The following is a 19593-nucleotide window of genomic DNA, read 5'->3' as shown; positions in this document are numbered from 1 at the left end:
AACATACAAAAACATTTAGGAGTCAAGTCCAACCAACAGAAAGCAGAGTGAATGTCTACCTCAAGCACTGTTACAAAATGATATTACATGTTAGCTGTCTGTGTATGCCACAATTGAAATGGAGAAGGTGGGGGAGATTTGAAGCGTGTTTTTGTCTTTTTTTTTTAATATCTAATCAATCTATTTTTGATTGATTGATTTGAGAGAGAGAGAGAGAGACAGGAAGGGAGAGAGAGGGAGGTGAGAGATGAGAAGTATCAATTCACAGTTGCTTCACTTTAGTTGTTCACTGGTTGGTTCTCATATGTGCCTTGACGGGGGAGCTACAGCCAAGCCAGTGACCCCTTGCTCAAGCCAGCGACCTTGGGTTCAAGCCAGCAACCATGGGGTCATGTCTATGATCCCACGCTCAAGTCAGCAACCCCGAGCTCAAACTGGTGAGCTGGCACTCAAGCCGGATGAGCCCATGCTCAAGCCGGTGACCTCGGGGCTTCAAACCTGGGTCCTCTGTGTTCCAGTCCGACATTCTATCCACTGTGCCCTGCCTGGTCAGGCTAGTCAGGTGATCTGAAGCCTGTTTTATTTCTGGGGACCAATAGCTGTGATGCTCTAATATAGTATGCATAGGAGGCAGATTATTTAGCATAAAGAGAACATGATCTGGCCACTATCTATTGTTAAGCAGTCAGCCAAATATATGCTCTAGAAGCAGGTCAAAATTATGGAAAATCATGTAAATATGCTGTTTGTGTGATTAACAAGCCAAAAGTCAGTGTTCAGTGGGGCCCCATGGTAGATACGGTAATTCAGATTACTTCATCACATTCTAGGGGAGGAAGCTCAGAAACCAGGAAATTTAAGACTAGCTATGGAAAATGTTCCTTCATCTATCAGGAGCGGATGGACATGAAATTTGCCACATTGAAAGTCTGATTTAGTCTCCTAGCACAGTTACTGGCACAGGGACAAACCAGATTAATGGAACAAAACAAAGTCCAAGACTGGGTGAGGTTCCTTTTACTTTATGACAGTGATTTCAACCTTTTTCATCTCATGATATACACATGCTAATTTGTAAAATTCTGCAGCACATCAAAAAATATATTTTTTGCTGATGTGACAAAAAAATAGGTATACTTTTGATTTATTCACACTGGATGGCTATTGATGTGTTGGCTGTTGTCATCATTGTATTTGACAATCTAAGGGAAAAGAGGTCAGTGCTCCCTGATTAAATAGTCAGGTATTGCATGTTTTAAAAATCCTTGTGGCACATCAGTTGAAAATCACTGGTGTATGATAAACCTAGCTAGCAGTGCATGTTAGTGGTGAAAGAGATGAAAAAAACTACCTATTTGAAAAAAATTAAAAGCTGGATTCCTAATATCCTTCTTACCCCACTCCCAAATAAATTCCACATAGAACAAAGATTTAAATATAAAAAAATTAAATTATAAAAATCCTGGAAGTATGAGTAAAGATTTTTATAATCTTAGAAGGAAAAGACCATTACAAAAAAGTGATACAAAAACCAGAACCCACAATAGATTACTTTGACTACACAAAAAAATTTTAATAGCAAAATACCAAAGAGCAAATTTTTTTTAAAAATTGGAAAAATTTTTTGCAACATGACAAGGGTTAATTTAGAGAGAGTTTTCAAATAAATAAGAAAAAGGCAAAGCCTTCAAAATAAAATAGTCAAAGGACACACAAACTAGCAATTCACAAAAGGACATAGAAATGGCCAATAAGATATGTAAAGTTATCTAATCTCACTAGTAATCAAAAGAAAATCAAAGAAAAATAATGTGATGACATTTTCTACCTTTCAGGAAAGCTTGACAAAATGTATCTATCCAGCCTGACCAGGTAGTAGCGCAGTGGATAGAGCACTGACATGGCACACTGAGGACCCAGGTTTGAAATCCTGAGGTCACTGCCTTACGTGTGGGCTCGCCGGCTTGAGCGTGGCATCATAGACATGATCCTATGGTCACTGGCTTGAGCAAGGGGTCACTCACTCTGCTGTAGCCTCCCCGCCAAGGCACATATGAGAAAGTAATCGATGAACAACTAAAGTGCAGCAACTACAAGTTGATGCTTCTCATCTCTCTTCCTTCCTGTCTCTGTCTCTCTCTCTCTCTCTAAGAGTGAGGGGTGGCAACCAGAGCACCTGTGTGCACTGTGGGTGAGAATATATAAACTGCCACAACTCTTCTGGAGAGCTATACGGCAGTGTGAATTCGAACTGAAAATGCCCACACCATGTAACCCAGCAATGCCACTCTTAGGAATTTATCCTAGGAGGATAATCACACACCTCTGCAAAAGATATTATACACTTGGATGTTTGCTGCAGCTAACTACTACTCAGCACCTTCTGAAGGCCATTTTTTGTCCTAAGCAACTTACATACATTATCATTTAATCCACATAACAACCCCTTGAGATATTACTATATCTGTACGTTCTAGATGAAGAACTGAAACTTTGTTAAATAATTCATGTTATGCAATAAAACAATGTACCAGATACTACTGAAAATATTTCAATTATTTACTGACATTGAAAGATATTCATACCCCGGGTTCGATTCCCGGCCAGGGCACACAGGAGAAGCGCCCATCTGCTTCTCCACCCCTCTCCCTCTCCTTCCTCTCTGTCTCTCTCTTCCCCTCCCGCAGCAAGGCTCCACTGGAGCAAAGATGGCCCGGGCGCTGGGAATGGCTCCTTGGCCTCTGCCCCAGGCGCTAGAGTGGCTCAGTAGCAACAGAGCGACGCCCCGGGGGGGCAGAGCATTGCCCCCTGGTGGGCAGAGCGTCACCCCCTGGTGGGCGTGCCGGATGGATCCCGGTCGGGCGCATGCAGGAGTCTGTCTGACTGTCTCTCCCCGTTTCCAGCTTCAGAAAAATACAAAATAAATAAATATATATATATATGTAATATATATATTAACAACAATCTCTAAGTGGTAGAATTTATGACAATGCTACCTCCAATTAGCAGGAATCATTTTTTTTTGTGACAGAGACAGAGAGAGACAGAGTGACAGAAAGGACAGACAGGAAGAAACAGAGATAAGAAGCATCAATTCTTCATTGTGGCACCTTAGCTGTTCATTGATTGCTTTCTCAAGTGAGCCTTGACCAGGGAGCTACAGCAGCGTGAGTGACCCCTTGCTCAAGTCAGTGACCTTGGGCTCAAGCCAGAGACCTTTGGGCTCAAGCCAGCGACCTCTGGGCTCAAGCCAGCGACCATGGGGTCATGTCTATGATCCCACACTCAAGCCAGCAACCCCGTGCTGGCACTCAAGCGGAATGAGCCTGTGCTCAAGCCAGCGAGCTTGGGGTTTCGAACTTGGGTCCTCTGTGTCCCAGTCTGACATTCTATCCTATGTGCCACCGCTAGGTCAGGCAGAAATAATTTTTCTAAAATTAAAACATAATTTATTTTTATTTTGAAAAAACAAAAAGATCTATGAAAGACTGGTATAAGGAGTACTGCCAGAGCGCTGGCTGGGGGGTCAGTGGATAAAGCATTGACCCAGCATTCCAGAGGTTGCAGGTTCAACCCTGGAACCCGCTCTCTCTTCACACACCCCTCAATTCCCTTCCAAGCCAATGGGGGAGGGGAGTACTCACAGACCATGTCAGTTTATTCTTGTTACACCAGCTAACAGATGTAACAGAATGTTACGGGCTAAGCCAGAGAGAGAGCCCTGATACCCTGAGCCACACTAACACAGGTGGTCTTGATTTAGTTTAAGGCAGACATCCTAACATCATTATTCAGTGACACTGACCTTTCCAGAGCCACATTCAGAGCCTCTCGTCCATTACCTGTTGAATGGTGATTGGTAGTGTCCCAGAGGCACTGACAACCATTGACTGCCCCCAGAGGGGAGATCTGGGCAGCAGGGAGCCACTGGCTGGCATTTATAGCCAAACTGGTTTTCAGGGGCTCATACATTAGAAGTAGGGGGGCAGCCTGCACCGCCTCCTCCGAAATATGTCCACCTTGAGAACTACTGACTGCAAGGCCCATCCACGCATCTACCGCCGATCACTGTAAAGCCTGACGGGCACACATTTTATGTCCATTTCTGTGGTCATGTGGCTAATCTCTAAAACACAGCGTTTTTCACAGAAATAACTTTGTCTTCATATCTAATTAAACCAGAAGCCTAATTAAATTACTGTTACTATAGCTTGGAGAACTTAACCATGGTCCCGAGAGTCACTGTAGCTTGGAAAAAACTTGGTAATGAGAAACTTCTGCCTATCTTTAGTTACACACCTGATCAAAGTAAAATACTGAAAGAACTGCCGTGGGCATGCCCGAGCTGGGTCAGTGTCGTGTGGCAAGCCCCAGTTTAAAAGACACATGCAGCACAGTGAAGGAAGCCATCTACAAAATGAAAAGGCACCCAATGAATGGGAGAACATATTCACCAATGGCACATCTGATAAGCGTTAATATCCAAAATATATAAAGAATATATACAACTCAGCACCAAGAAAACAGACAATCCAATTAAAAAACAGGCAAAGGAGCTGAATAGACACTTCTCTAAAGAGGACATGCAGATGGCCAATAAACATGTGAAAAGATGCTCAACATCACTAATCATCAGAGAAATGCAAATTAAAACCACAATGAGATATCATCTCATACCTGTCAGAATGGCTTTCATCAATAAATCAACAAACAACAAGTGCTGGCGAAGATGTGGAGAAAAGGGAACTCTCGTGTACTACTTTAAGTGGGAATGCAGACTGGTGCAGCCCCCGCGGAAAACAGTGTGGAGTTTCCTCAAAAAATTAAAAATGGGACTGCCTCTTGACTCAGAGATTCCACTTTTGGGAATATATCTGAAGAAACTCACAACACTAATTTGAAAGAATACATGCACCCCTATGTTCACTGCAGCATTATTTACAACAGCCAAGATCTGGAAGCAGCCCAAGTGTCCATCAGTAAATAGTGGATAAAAAGGCTGTGGTATATTTACACAGTGGAATACTAATCAGCTTTAAAAAAGGAAATCTTACTTTTTGTAACAGCATGGATAGACCTGGAGATTATTATGCTAAGTGAAATAAACCAGTCAGAGAAAGACAAGTACCATATGATTTCACTTACATGTGTAATCTAAACAAAATAATTTAACAAACAAAATAGAAACAGAAGCACAGAAACAGAGCAGACTGACAGCTGTCAGGGGGAGGAAGGCAGGGGGCTGGGTGAAGAAAAGGTGGAGGGATGAAGCCTACAACACATGACAGACAACAGTACGGTTATAGCCAGAGGGAAAGGGGCTGGGGTGGCAGGGGGGCAAAGGGGCATTAATGGCGGGGGAAAGAGAGTTTACTTTGGGCAATGGGCACACGACACAGTATGCAGATGACTTTTGTTGAGTGGCACAGTTGAGACTTGGGTAGTTTTGCTAACCAATGTCACCCCAATAAACTAAAAAAGCCTGACACATGCAGATGACCTGACCATCTTGCCACCAGGAACAATCTCTCTGGCAAGTAAACAAGGGAGTGAATTCACACACACTCCTGCTTTCAACAAATACAAGAGGGTGCCTACCACGTGCAGGACCCGATCTGGAGCTCGGGAAAGAGCAGTGGTCATCCACGCTCTGTGCTTATGGAGCTTTAAACACGCTTCTTACAGAAGTCTAAAAGTTAAGGCTAAACATGCTGGACATTCAACTACAGAAGACAGCCTGTTCCAGGGAAAAGGAAGCCACAAAGGCGTGTTAAAGCCGAGTGCAGCCTGACCAGGCAGTGGCGCAGTGGATAGAGCGTCGGACTAGGATGCCAAGGACCCGGGTTCGAGACCCCCAAGGTCGCCAGCTTGAGCACGGGCTCATCTGGCTTGAGCAAAAAAAGAGCTCACCAGCTTGGACCCAAGGTTGCTGCCTTGAGCAAGGGGTTACTCGGTCTGCTGAAGGCCCACAGTCAAGGCACATATGAGAAAGCAATCACTGAACAACTAAGGTGTTGCAACGAAAAAGTGATGATTGATGCTTCTCATCTCTCTCCCTTCCTGTCTGTTTGTCCCTGTCTATCCCTCTCTCTGACTCTCTCTCTGTCCCTGTAAAAAAAAAAAAAAAAAAAAAAAAAAAAAAAAGCCGAGTGTAGTAACTAACTGGTTGGGAAGTGGGCACAAATCATTTTCTCTCTTTTTTCTCTCTTGGGAAGCCATCTCCTCAGGAGTAAAACTGAATTATGCTCCTTCATTCACTGGAATAAGAAGAATCAAATAAAATAACATACAAAGGCAAGACACTGGTGATCCCACAAAGAACGGGAACACAGGGTCAGACGACACGGTGATGTGCGCGAGAGAGGGGCCTTGGCCAGGCCCTGGCGATGCTCTGCAGGCAGGAAGACAGACACCCAGAATCCTGTTCCGTCAAGTATGGCACTGCTAGGGTCATGAAAACACGAGCCAAAAATAAGATCACAAATGTTCTTGTTCTCAGGAAGACTATTCTTAGAAATGAAAAGGCTAAACATAAACTCTTATACAACTTTTCAAAGCTATTCAATTATTCAGAATTGTCTGAGGCAGCTGATAGAGGTGAACCCTGAGCTAGTAGTGAACCTAAATTTTCATTCCAGCTGTGCCTGAAGGCTTGCGAACCTACCTGATCACACCACAAAGGCCAGGGGAGCTGGAATGGCAACATCTCTAGTCCCTTTAAAAGCTTTAAAACTCATGACTCATCATTCACCTCTCTCAGCTTGCTTTGCCAACTATTCTGTCTTCATTAAACAACAACAACAACAAAAATCAGCTCCCCGCTGGACAATACTCTAGTGTTAAAAGCAGAGGGCAACAGCAGCCTCCACCATCTAGAAATCTCCACAACCTGGCTGCTCACAGAGGAAGCGAGGGAGACCTTACATCCCACCAGCCGTGCAATAGAAAGCCACTCATTTGACTTCTGGGAGAAACTTGCAGACCGTTACTCTGAATCAATTTGCTAAGCTTGTTAGAATTGCCTAAAATTAGTAATCTGTTTTTTCAGCCTCCAGTCCAGGAGAAGCAAATCAATTTGGGGGTAGTGTATCTAAAGAAAGGGGCAGCAGCAAAAGGAACGGGATGTTGCAAAGGGACTATGATTTCTGCAGGGAAAAAAAAGTAAACTCCAGCCAGACAATGGCACTACGCTTATAAATCTGGGCCACTCGAAATAAGAGAAAACAATCCTACATATCTCAACAGCCCTCGAGGGCATTAGTGCCATTAATGTGAGTCGTGCTATAGCATAATGTAATCTCCACGATCAGGAACATATGGATGACTAAGAAGGCAGAGAAGTTTTCAGAAAATTTTCCATTAAAACAACAACAAAACCTTTGGCACTTAAAAGGGTCAGCTTAGCTTTAGAAAAATTCACTTTCATGAGATAATTCATTCATTCAGAATTGTGGCCAACAAATGAGCTAGTATGCAAAGCTGCGAGCATTTAATTTTTACATTTCAGTCCCACTTCAGAGAAAAGGAAGTGATGAAGGATGTGCCCCAGTCGCCGCTGACTGAGCTGTACAGGCTCCCTGTTGGGGACAAACCACTACCCCCCCAGCCACCACGCTGGCCTTCCTCCAGATCTCTGGGCACACACCAAGTGCTCTCTAGCCCCAGGCCTTTGAACATGCTGTTCTCTCTGCCTGGGACACTCCTACTGGTGAAAATTCTATTCATCTTCAAGTATCAGTTTAAATAATTTCTCAGAAGTCCTTTCTAATGTCCCAGACTAAAAAGACCTCCCTCGATCATTCTCCTGTAATTACGTTTGTTGTTCTCTGTACTTACCATATTGATCATTACGTATTTGTATGTCTATTTTCTCCACGGGGACCTTGTCTGCCGTGTTCCACATCAGTTCCCAGGGCCAGGAGCCACAGAGCCCAACACATGGCGGGTGCTCGATAACTGACCGCTGAATTAAAGACTAACAAAAGCAGTACGAATCTTCACTGAGCACTTAGGATCTATAAGCACCACTACTACTTTACAGATGAAGAAGCAGGCTCAGAGAGGGTAAGTAATTTGCTCAAAGTTGCACAGCTGGTAAGTGGCAGAGCAAAGATTCAGACTCATGTCTGACTCCAGGCTGCACACTTAATGACTACGCTTCCCCCAGCATTGTGTGAGGACAAGAGGGGAAGGACTCCTAGAACGAGTGTGGCCCCTACCTTTAAAGAGTTTATAATCTGGGCAAGAAACATTCCATAAACCAAAGTGAACACAAGACAGAATGCTATCTTTCAGTGCGGGATTCCATGGCATGGTTAATGTTGTAGGAGAGATGAGAAAAACAAACAGACCAGCTAGAGGGCATTCAGACAGGAGGAATGCCCTCCGAACAGGGCACCTGGTGGGCAACAGGGACCGGTGAGAAGGTCACTTTACCTGGAACACAGGGTTAACACAGGCCAGAAAGTGGCGAAATCTTAAAGAGATAAGTACATAATAAAAATAGTTAGGTTAACACTCTGGCCTTGCATGCTTCCAGGCCGAGTTCTTGAGAAGCGCCCAGCACATCTCATTAGTGTGTCTCAGCACTCCACCGGGCTTAGCGCAGTGCAAGCCAGCTGCGGCCGCTCAGCTAGTGAAGGAGGGCCAAGTCGGCCAGCTGTTATTTCAGAGCTGGGACCGAAAACCATGGCCAAGGAGAAACAGTTACTGAATTATAAGTAGTCTTATTTTTTATAACTGTAAGTTCTTTAAAACCATTAGTAAATAACTTGATATACTTGAAACCATCATAACCAGATACCAAGTACCTGGTGACAGTAGGATTAGTATTTTCTCCTTCACTGTACCCTCTTTTTCTTAACCCTAAATCCAAAGACATAATCCAGATTTGGTGCCTATGAATACTCATAACAATTCTCTAGGGATAATATAGCTAAGAAAAAAAAATGTAAGCACATATGCAAATATATGCGCAGCAGAAACTTTATGGAGATAAGCACTGTAAGATACCCTCGGATAACGGATAAATACATACTGTATCCCACAGTTTCATTTAACCTTCACAGTGCCCCTAAGAGATAGACATTAGTATACCCATTTTATAGATGAGAAAAGTAAGGCTCACTGAGATTAATCTGTCCACAGTCACTACCGACGTGTGAATGCCGGTCCGACCTGAGACCATGCTGCCTCCTAACCACTGCCTCCAAGAACTATCAATCATATTAACAAGCTAAAATTTTGATGCAATCATGATTTTAAAAAAAGAACACATATGCTTTTTACATTTCTGCCAACCTTGACTCACGATCATTCTTACCACCCCCGCCCAAGCCTGCAGCCCAACCCCGCCAAGTGATAAAACCAAATACATGTATGCCTCATCTCTGCCCTTTTACGCACTGTTCCTCTGGAGTTGGTATTTTTCAGGGTTATTTGGCTGACAGTTGGGCCCTGTGGACACAGTAACAGATCAACAGGCTTATTAAGAAATGACATGGCCCTGGCCCAGTAGTTCAGTTGGTTAGAGCGCTGTCCACACACACCAAGGTTGAGGGTTCAGTCCCCGGCCAGGGCACATACAGGAATCAACCAATGAATGCATAAATAAGTGGAGCAACAAATCAGTGTTTCTCTCTCTCTCCTAAATCAATCAATAAAAACATTTTAAAGGAAATGACATAAATCACATGTATTTGGTACTTGAAGGTTTTCAAAATATTTTCTCTTCAGACTCATGCTAATGCATCATTTTATATGATGGGGCCTTGAGGCTTAAGAAGCTAACAGCTCTGCGGAGGGTGCCGTGACTATTAATGAACAGAGAAGAATTCATAAGTATGTGACTTACAATGGAGTCTATAACTCTACCTTATCCCTAAAGCAAACACTGATTTAAAACACCTCTGTGAGACACTTCCAATGGAGGCGCACCTTGCTGGGACACGGGCTCCACACCGCAGTTCCCAGCCGCTAGCCTGCAGGGCCATGCCAGTCCACCAGAAATTCTGTGCCGGTCTGTGAAAGACTTAACTACCTGACGTTGTATGAAGATTATAGACCCAATGGTCTTAGGTGAATTCACTTATGCCTTAGCGGCCCGAAAATAATTCTATTTTCACCAGTCCCCAAGGGTAAAAAGGTTGAAACCACTGTTTAGCCACATCAGTAAAAGAGACCGACCAGCTAATCAGAATAACAATCTATGATTCAAAACTGTTAAGCACATTCTCAGCAAGAGTGCCAGCTTATCCTTGTTCACAAATATGCAGAAAAGAGAAGCCATTGGCAGGCTTCACTGTCCTGCAGCTCCTGGGCCTCTGGGCCTGGGCTCACGTTCTCCGGCATCAGCAGCGAGGGGCAGGAGCCCAGGCGTTCCTGGGAACCCGCAGCACCTGGAGCGTACAAGATGGTCCTCTCTTCTGCTGTCCTCCGGACAGACACTTCCAGGACCACAGCAATGGTCCCTCTGAGAGGTAACTGTTTGGCTCCCACCTCCACCTCTGGCTCCTTCAGCGCTAGCCTCGCGTTAAGCACTATTTGTTGAAACACTTTCCCCAGCAAGTCCGAATGCCAAACTCCCCACCTGTTCCTCTCTTTGCACCCCCCCCCCCAGCAGTCTTTTTCTGCCTCTCTGTATGTTTTCCCGGAAACCTCAGTCATACTTATCAGCCACTTCTCCCACTGACCCCCGAGCATGCTCTGATTCCCCACCGCCAGGATCTCCCGGGAATCACCTCCACCATCAGGGTCTTCTCTTGGACCCTGAGGCCGTCCCAGACCACCCGCATTGTAGTGGCCATGCCTTCTTCACAGTTCTTCCCAACTCTCCGCAAGCGGACTCTGAACACCTGAAACCTCCCAGCGGCCTCCACGTGGATATCTTTACGTTGAACTCTGCTAATGCACAGGCCTGGACTCCACTGGATGTAGTTCAGTAGGTGTTTCAATGAACGAAAATATATTCAACAAAACATCTTGACAAAACTTCTCATTTGCCCCTCCAAATAATCGTAATTCCGTTTCTCTAGTTTAAAAGAACAAAACAAAACAACTATGAAGGTCAGAGAAGTGACTGTCCACGATCACAAAGCTATGGAGCCCAAGAGCCGGGACTCAAGCTGTCACTGAGATACGCCTCTGAGCTCTGTACCCACCATGCCGTGATCTGAGTCCCTTTGACAAACAGCAGGTACCAGATAAACATCTGATTTGAACTATCTTGTCTGGGAAGTACTGAAGGTAGTTAAAGTTTCCCTCCCCCGTTCAGTTTCTCTTGGTCCTTTAGGGTGATCCTACCCTTAAACCAGACTTGCAAGCTGGCTCAAGTACAACCATGGCCCTTAGTTTTTTAGAACATACGAAACAAAGTTCTTAAGAAAAGCAAACATAAGACAGATAGTACTCATAAGCCCTAGAAGGAAAAGAACATACATTTTCATCTGATGAAAATAAATCAAGCCAGTGAATCACACATAAGTCTGACTAGCACAGGGCTGAGTATACTAATGGTAAGCTGGCCATCGACTTCCACACACACAAGCAGCCAGGACCAGAGGAATAAAAGCCCCAGTTCTGCCAGAATACGTGGAGAAAAGGAAAAAAATCAAATTTATTATTTATCTAATGGGTCTGTTTCAGACTATCCAAGCTAGTAGCTTTTATTAGCATTAGATTTTTCAGCCGACAAGGAACAATAAACTATTACCCAAAAAACAAGATTAAATGTCTTTCATAATTATACGGAAGAAAAAAACCAACTCCTGCTATCTTTAAGAGTACTTGTACTTCATTCACTGAAGCAAGCTCTGGAGGTGGTAACAAATCACCCCCAGATGTGAAATCCAGGCTACGGTCAAGTTCAACTGGGATGCAGAACAGCCCCAATTTGCTTCTAAATTTGGAATCAACCAATAAACATTTGTGATCACAACCTCTGGCCTCCTCTTCTTCCTTATGAATCACAAAATTATTTTAGACATTTTAAATCTAGTCCAAAACTTCTCAAATAGTGTAGACGATAGTGTAGACGAAGTTCTGGGGGCCAGATACGGAAATGCAAAACACAAAATAAATGACATTCACAGAAAAATTTCTCAGCAAAACACCACAGGCTCCGAATGGAAGATTTTGTTTTCACTGTGGTTTCCTGAGGCTGTGGGTGAGGGTAGAGAGGGAGAGAGCCTGAGTGCTTAGACAAAACAAAGCAAAATACCCATGTTTCCAGCATTCACCTACCAACCTCCACAGGGCTCAAGGGTCCATCAGAGAGTCATTTAACCCCGCTAGCTTAAAGCCACATATCACTACCCCTACTTTGATTGCAGTCACCCACCACTGCAACGACAATAAAACCCTGCCAAGAACTCACTGAAACCCAGCAGCTTGTTCGTGAAGCCCCATTAGTCCTCAAGCCCACCTACATACAGATCAGTGAGGCCACAGGCAGTGGGAAGAACAAGTTTTCACTAAGTTTTTTTTTAATTCATTTTTAGAGAGGAGAGAGAGAAGGAGAGAGAGAGACAGACAGGGAGAGAAAGGAGAGAGAGACAGAGAAAGAGAGGGGGGAGGAGCTGGAAGCATCAACTCCCATATGTGCCTTGACCAGGCAAGCCCAGGGTTTTGAACCGGCAACCTCAGCATTTCCAGGTCGACGCTTTATCCACTGCGCCACCACAGGTCAGGCTCCACCAAGTTTTAAAAAAAGAGTAAAGGATGCAATAGAAACACTGGTTACAAAGGGTCAAAAAGGGAACCAAAAATTTCTAGAAATTTACAAATGCAGTCTCTGTGTCGTAATATTTTTGGAGTCACTGCCACACAATGCTTTGCGAGAAAAGCTGTAGTTTTCATGACATGTCAAAGTTGGTGATTTTGTCTACCTTAATACTAGCTTCTAATCATATAAACCATCTGAGCATTGCTTCCCCAGCCTCAAAACGCAGTTCACTCTGTAAAGACAGAACTTGAGGGTTAGGGGTGGATGGGAAGGAGGGAGAGGGGGCATTACCCTTCTGCTCTGACCACTACTACTTAACTGTAAGTGGTGCCCTCCACGTAAGGGTCACACAAGGGTAACAGGCCACCTAGGACAAAGTTGGGGAGCTAAGTGTCTGCAGTCACTCACTGCAAATCCAAAGCTCGTTGGCAAGAACTGGTTGGAAATCACAGAGTGTAGGAGCTGTTAGTAATCTCTGTGGACCTGACGTGAAAGATCGGCTCAGAACAGCAGGAAGGAGGGCCTGTTGTTATCTTACAAAAAGAAAACGGGCGTCAGTGATTGACCAGAAGAATAAGCCTTCTTCCAGTTATTTTCACAGACAAGAGGCTCAGATTTCTAATTAAAAATCACTATGCACAGACCCAAATATTTAAGTCAGCAGAGAAGTCATCTAATTGTTACACTGCTTTCCCTCTGAGCCTCTTGTCCCATCTCATTAGCTCTCTTCCCTTGCCTCACCCAAAGCTCAGATGAAGACTAACCTTTGCCCAGAGAAACATACTTCATCACATCTGCTGATACTTCTGAAATCCCCAATGCATAAGTCATTTTAACATCCCTTTCAGGTCAAAGGTCTGGTCACTCTACTGCACAGGAGTAAAATTAACCAGAACCAAGAATTGTATTTCTTGGCCCAAAAACGAATGGATCAAACACAACTCAGGAGAAGAGGAACTGGAGGGCGAGAGTGGGAGGTTGGGGAAGGTAGTGTGAGGAAAGGCTGTCTAGAATAGATGAGGCAGTAAGAAAGTTCTGGGGAGTCAAAGGCACTGACTTCAGATTCCCGGGTGTGACAAGATCCACAACAGCCTAAGGCGGCAGCTCCTCAAGCCTCCTTGAGGCACATTCAGCACGTCAGCCTGGACTCGGCCTGCCAGTACCAGCAAACAAACACACATTCTTCTCGGACTGACAACCCGTTCCACACAGACTCTCTACGGGGCCTGTTTATTTAAGAAACCAGATGCTTTGATGTTGGGGTACAAGTTGGGAAATGATGTGTAAAGACGCAGTTAGTGACAAGGGCAGGGGAGGACAGAGAATGAGCAAAAGTTCCTGGCTTTATCAATCACAAGTTTGAAGTTTTAAGGACATTGTCAAATTGTCTCAACATAGGAACGAGCGGTAAGGAAATAATGTCAGCCACCGCCGTAACTCCGCACAAAGAATTTCATCTGTTTCTTTAAGACAGTTTCATGCCTAACCTCAAAGGGGCAGAATGTTTTGAAGCAATCCAACTTAGCAACCGACACTAATAAAATCTTCGATGCTCAATTTCTCGTACACAGAAAACTTATACATGACACGAGCACTCCAAGCACTTAAAGGATCAGTTAAAAGTGTAGCATGAAATAGTTTCAGGTTAAAAGCAAAAGGAAGGTTGTTTATCGACCGTAACAAGGAGCATTTATAAATACACATGCACACTTGCTAGATGTCATGTTGAAGAAGCTTGACTTATAGGTCATAGGTCTCCTAAAACCAGAGGAATAAAAAAGCACTATCTTTAGTTCTACTTTAGCTCTCTTAAGAAGATTAGCTAGGCCCTGGCCAGTTGGCTCAGTGGTAGAGTGTTGGCCGGGCATATAAATGTCCAGGGTTCGATTCCTAGTCAGGGCACACAGAAATGACCATCTACCTCTCCCCTCCCCCCCGCCCCCGCACCCCTCTCCTCCCTCCTCCTGTAGCCGTGGCTTGATTGGTTTGAGAGCATGAACCCTGAGCACTGAGGATGGTTCAGTGGAGCATCCACCTCAGGTGCTAAAAATAGCTCAGCTGTGAGCATGGCAGCAGATGGGCAGAACACTGGCCCCAGATGGGGGTTGCCTGGTGGATCCTGGTTGGGAGCATGCAGGAGTCTATCTATCTCTCCTCCTCTTACTTTGAAAAAGAAGAAAAAAAATGCATTAAATAAAAAAGATGAGCTAAACTTCAGTATGTTCTCATAAGCCAAATGAGCCACAGAAACAGTTACAGGAGCTTCACTAAAACCTTCTGAGGTTTTACATCCTCCAGTCTGAGCCTCTTTTCTTTGGGGCTTGATACCCCAGCATCTAGTGTGTGTTGCGCATTTGGAGGGTATTCATATATTACATTATGAATTAATGGCGCTTGACACAAAGAAGTTATAACAAATAAGAGTATCAAGAACTTTCGATTTTTCTTGGGAAGTGAATGCTGTCATTTTATGAAGCACAATTCTAAATGGCAGTTTCCCAGCTGTACCAAAGTATATACAACATCGCTAATAAAAAGTGTTCCTGGCATGCTGATAGTTTTACTTCCCTCTGTTTATAAAGGGTCCTAAAACACTGCATCTCTTCATTACAGTTCAGGATGATCTATTACGACTGTTAGAAACACAGAATTGAAAAGCAGACCAGATTACTACGTGACAATTCCTGGTGAAGGAGGCGGGCCTCTGAGAACTGCTTCCCTCACCCACCTCAAGGTGAAAACTACTCAGTAGCCCCACTTCTGCTACATATGCATGTCCCAGAAAGGGTGGGCTCTCTGAAGAGGAGACCACGACTGATTCACAAATGCAAAAGTAGTAACTTAAAATTAGGTCACTGGAAGAAGACTGAAGAAAAAATAGTTTTTAAAAAAAATCACTGGAAATAGTAGCTAAATAAAATGAAAGAAATAGAGGAAGTTCCTTTACATACCAGACTTCAAAGAATAAGGTTTCACATCTGCTCTTGATTTGGCCTAAGAACCATGTCTGCCCCCCCCCCAGCCAGTTTTATCAACCTCTTGCTACAGAAATCAATGTATTACAAATGATATATCAATTCAAACTAACCAGGGAAGACTTTGACTAAAGGAATGAACCCAGACAAGTAACACCAGATCCTAAAGATATGTCAGCCAGGAAGAGGAGAATCTGAAATATGAGGTAAGAAAACCGTGCCCAGCTGGCTCAAGGAAGGAAGTGGTCCCGTTGTAAATTAAGCATCTGTGTTGTGAAGTCTTTCTCAACTCCACCGTGAGGTGGAAGTCTACACGATTTCCCCTTGTCAACAAGAAGACTTTCCAGTACTCATCCCAACCTATCTGCACCCAACCTGTCCCAGTCAGCACTAACCTGGCCACCTTTCTGCAGTTGCTTCTGGGACTGCATTAAGCAGACTTATTCCTGACTGCTGTGCCTTGACTGCAATTGTCCTGGGTCCCAGACCTGAGAACTCTGCATAGGTAACAGGGATAGGCCGGGCAGAGAGACACAGTTCAAGGGAAAACTGGGATTTGGCTGATAAGAATGTGGCTATACAAGGACAGACGCAGCTAGCCACTCATCTCTGTCCCCAGGTGCTCCTCTTTTTGCAAGAGAAAGGGCTATAACAGAAAAAATATATTAAATTAAAAATATGCTATGCAAATGTGGGTAGAGACAGTTAAATTGTTCTTTCTAGAAAAAACATGAGGAAGATGCCCAAGCTGTACTGTAACAAGGAGCCAGGACATTCCTAACAATTGGCTTTGTCAATCCAGTGGGGCACAAGGGTTGAGCTGCCTGTCTCCAGGGACGGAACTGCCACAATTCAAAAAGTTTTCCACTAGGACCTAGCTCAAAGCAGATGTTCTGCAGCGTGTTACCTGCTGAGACCCTGTTATAGGACACACTTCCTGGTCAGAGTCCGACGCAAACAGAGAAGGTCAAACTGAAGGCGTGTTTAAGAGAGGACATATATACTATCATCCCATTTCCAGGCTTCTCCCTTTACTTATGCAAATAAACTCGGTAACCTCCCAACTGCGTTGGGATTTCGGAACACCCACTACCCACCCGAAAAGTACTGACCCAGGGGGCACACCTTGGCTTCTGAGCAGCCAACTTCTGCAGGCACTTCAGAGGTCACTATTCCTCCCCCTCCCCGGCGAGGTGCAGCCCTACTGGTTCCTGATCATTTATACAGACGGAGAGCAACGCCACTCCGGAGGTTTTGACAACTTGAAAAACGGAATGCGTGCAAGGCTCAGCCGGCCTTCCCTGTGACGAAACACGGCCGCGCGAGGCGCGGCGTCCCAGGGCCGCTCCCGGGCTGGATCCTGGACCCCGCCCGGCGCCCGGCCCGTGGCCGGCGGCGAGCGAGCGGGGTCCCCTCCGCGGAGACGTCAGGCGCGGGCAGGCGGGCGGCACCTCGCAGTCTCGGCGGCGCCCGGGCCCGGCGCCTGCTCACCTGGTGCGTGTTGTTGGCCAGCCTGGCGACGAAGTCCGGGACCCGGCCGCAGTCCTGGTCCTCGGCGGGCGCGCTGCGGCGCCAACGGCCGCGGGCAAACGGGCCCCCGGGCGCGGCCGCGCGCAGCCCCCAGCTCACCCCGACGGGGCCGGCCCACCGCGACAGCGGCGCAGCGGGCGGCGGCGGCGCGTCCAGCCGGTCCTGGCCGAGCGCGGCGCGCGGCAGCAGCGGGAGGACGAGGAGGAGGAGGAGGAGGCCGCGGCCGTGGGGCCAGCGCGAAAGGCCGTCCGCAGCTGCTCGGGGCCGCTCCATCGCCGCCGAATGCCGACGCCGCCGACACCTGCCGCCCGGCGCCCGCCCACCCCCGCCGGCGCCGCGCCACACCCCCGAGCCCGAGCGCGGCGCTCCTTGGATACGCGCAGCCGGGCCTCTCCGCGCCATTGGCCGGCCGCCTGTCCTTCTTTCCCGGCGCGCTCCTAATTGGCTCGCGTCGCCTCTGGCTTCGGGGGTCCTGGATTCGGATGCCAAGATGCGGGACTGATTGGCTGGAACGCGGCAGAGACGGCTGAGGTCATCCCCCGCCTCGCCCGCGTCTCCGGGGCTGGACTTCCAGAGTTAGTCGAAGGTTCCCCCCTGCCCACGAAGCTCCCCGCTCCGTGGCGCCCGACCCCTCGTGGCTCCCTCCGGCATCCTCTAGTTGGGTTGCGTCAGTCGTCTCCTCCCCCAGGGACGCCCCCCACCCCCATTCTTTGGGTTGTGGCAGCGCCAGGAAAATCTCCCAAGGGAATCCCTGAGCTCGCTCAGCTGGAAAACGGGGCTTGGTCGTGAACCGGTGCTTCAGGTTTTAAGCCCCGCGCACTGGGGCGCCCATTGTCTCCTGAAGCAGCCTCCTCACTGCCAAGAAGGTGAATGCGAATTGTGTGGGCTAAAGCCTACGGAGAAGATAGAATCAGGGCGTTCGTGACTCATGCGAGCTTCACGTCCCTCCACCACGTATGGCCTCACCTTCCACTTCTACAGGGAGTTAGGCCAAACGTGTTGGTTTTCCTGAAGGTACAAAGTGGCTTAGCCATTAGGCCCAGTGCCTACTTCTGACACGATCGGTTCATAGATGCATATTTCTCTCTGGCAAAATGCCTGAACTCTGCAGTTTATTTGCATAAGCTTGGTTTTTCAGTACCTATATGATACCCCTAAATTAGCACCCCACCCACAGTAAATAAATCAAAACCCTTATGCTGTTCCCTTTATTGCAGAAACTGCACACATAACTTCTAGAACATGCAGCCCCGGAAAAACCAGTTCTGGGCCTTCACCTTAATTCCATCCCTTCAGAACAAGTTGTTCAGTAGAAAAAGCAGCAAATAGATGCAAAGTACGCAAAACGTTACCCCCAGATAAAGAAAGCTACTAAAAATTACTTTTAATTATAACTGGAGGTAAACCCAAATGAGAATCTCTTCATTGTAGAGCAAAATGGTGCACTGCACCCAACTCAGTGTTTACAGTAAAATCCTTCTCATTGCGAACAAAAAGACTTGCAATTTCCATTTCCCCCCAGAACAACCAAAATATGACAAGAAGTGACAAATATTTTTTGAGTGGCACCTGAGCAGGATGGGAAAATCACTGAACTCCTTCCAGGTTCTCAGTTACTGAAGTGACCAGACAGATAACTCCCATGAAAACTAGCAAACAATGTGTTCCTTTCCAATAATGACCATGTGTCCGATTATTTTTTTTTAAATACAGATTACTTTTTAATCTATGCCAACCATGGAGTAGATCACAGGACAGTCAGTTCCAGTAGCATGTGATTAGCTGGAGGGAGAAGAGGGACTATACAGGAATATTTCTTTGTTTGGTGACACAAAGATGAATGGTCTATTGTCTTAGTCTGGAAAGAAAAAAGCCAGCTCAACAGTGCCATCTCCTGGAGAAATAACTAAATACACTAACACTTTTTAAGTCAAATTGTTGCAATGATCTATACCTTCACTTTTTAACATACAGCTTTTAGTTATCATTATATGCTTACATAAAATATAGTTCCATCCTCAAACTTTATCAGCTACCTTTTATATGGCACCGAGAAGACGTCTGAAGGAAAAAATTGTGTTTCACTTTAATGACACAGATACTAAGTACAAAAGTTGTATTGTCATATCTCCTTTGTAAAATACTGCAAATAAAATCTTACCTGACTTGAAGGACTAAAATATACATCTATCTTATTATTAAAAAACCATACTCTTCTCCCAGATAAACTCAATAGCAGAAAGATGAATAGAAAGCAATTATGTATCACAAAACCATTGCTTCTCCTAGTAAGATCATTTCTCTGATTCTTTTTGAAATTGGACACAAGAAACTTCATAGGAAGTTTTAAAATTCTACAAAGGTCAA

At 45.5% G+C, this 19593-nt stretch overlaps 1 protein-coding gene across 2 annotated transcripts in view; it reads right to left on the bottom strand.

Moving 5' to 3' along the window:
• SORT1 (sortilin 1) overlaps positions 1-17576 on the bottom strand; it is a 70013-nt gene extending 52437 nt beyond the window's left edge. The window contains exon 1 of one of the 2 annotated variants that reach the window (XM_066247500.1): positions 17188-17576. In XM_066247500.1, the coding sequence (XP_066103597.1) occupies positions 17188-17499 (312 nt within the window). In that variant the 5' untranslated portion in view covers positions 17500-17576. The remainder of the gene's footprint in view (positions 1-17187) is intronic. The other variant, XM_066247499.1, reaches the window with a different exon arrangement.
• Positions 17577-19593: the final 2017 nt, after the last annotated feature.

Source organism: Saccopteryx bilineata, chromosome 11 (assembly GCF_036850765.1).
Source record: "Saccopteryx bilineata isolate mSacBil1 chromosome 11, mSacBil1_pri_phased_curated, whole genome shotgun sequence".
NCBI classification, from domain to species: Eukaryota; Metazoa; Chordata; class Mammalia; order Chiroptera; family Emballonuridae; genus Saccopteryx; species Saccopteryx bilineata.
Note: the sequence above shows the minus strand (reverse complement) of the source record. Positions and strands in the feature narration are given on the sequence as shown.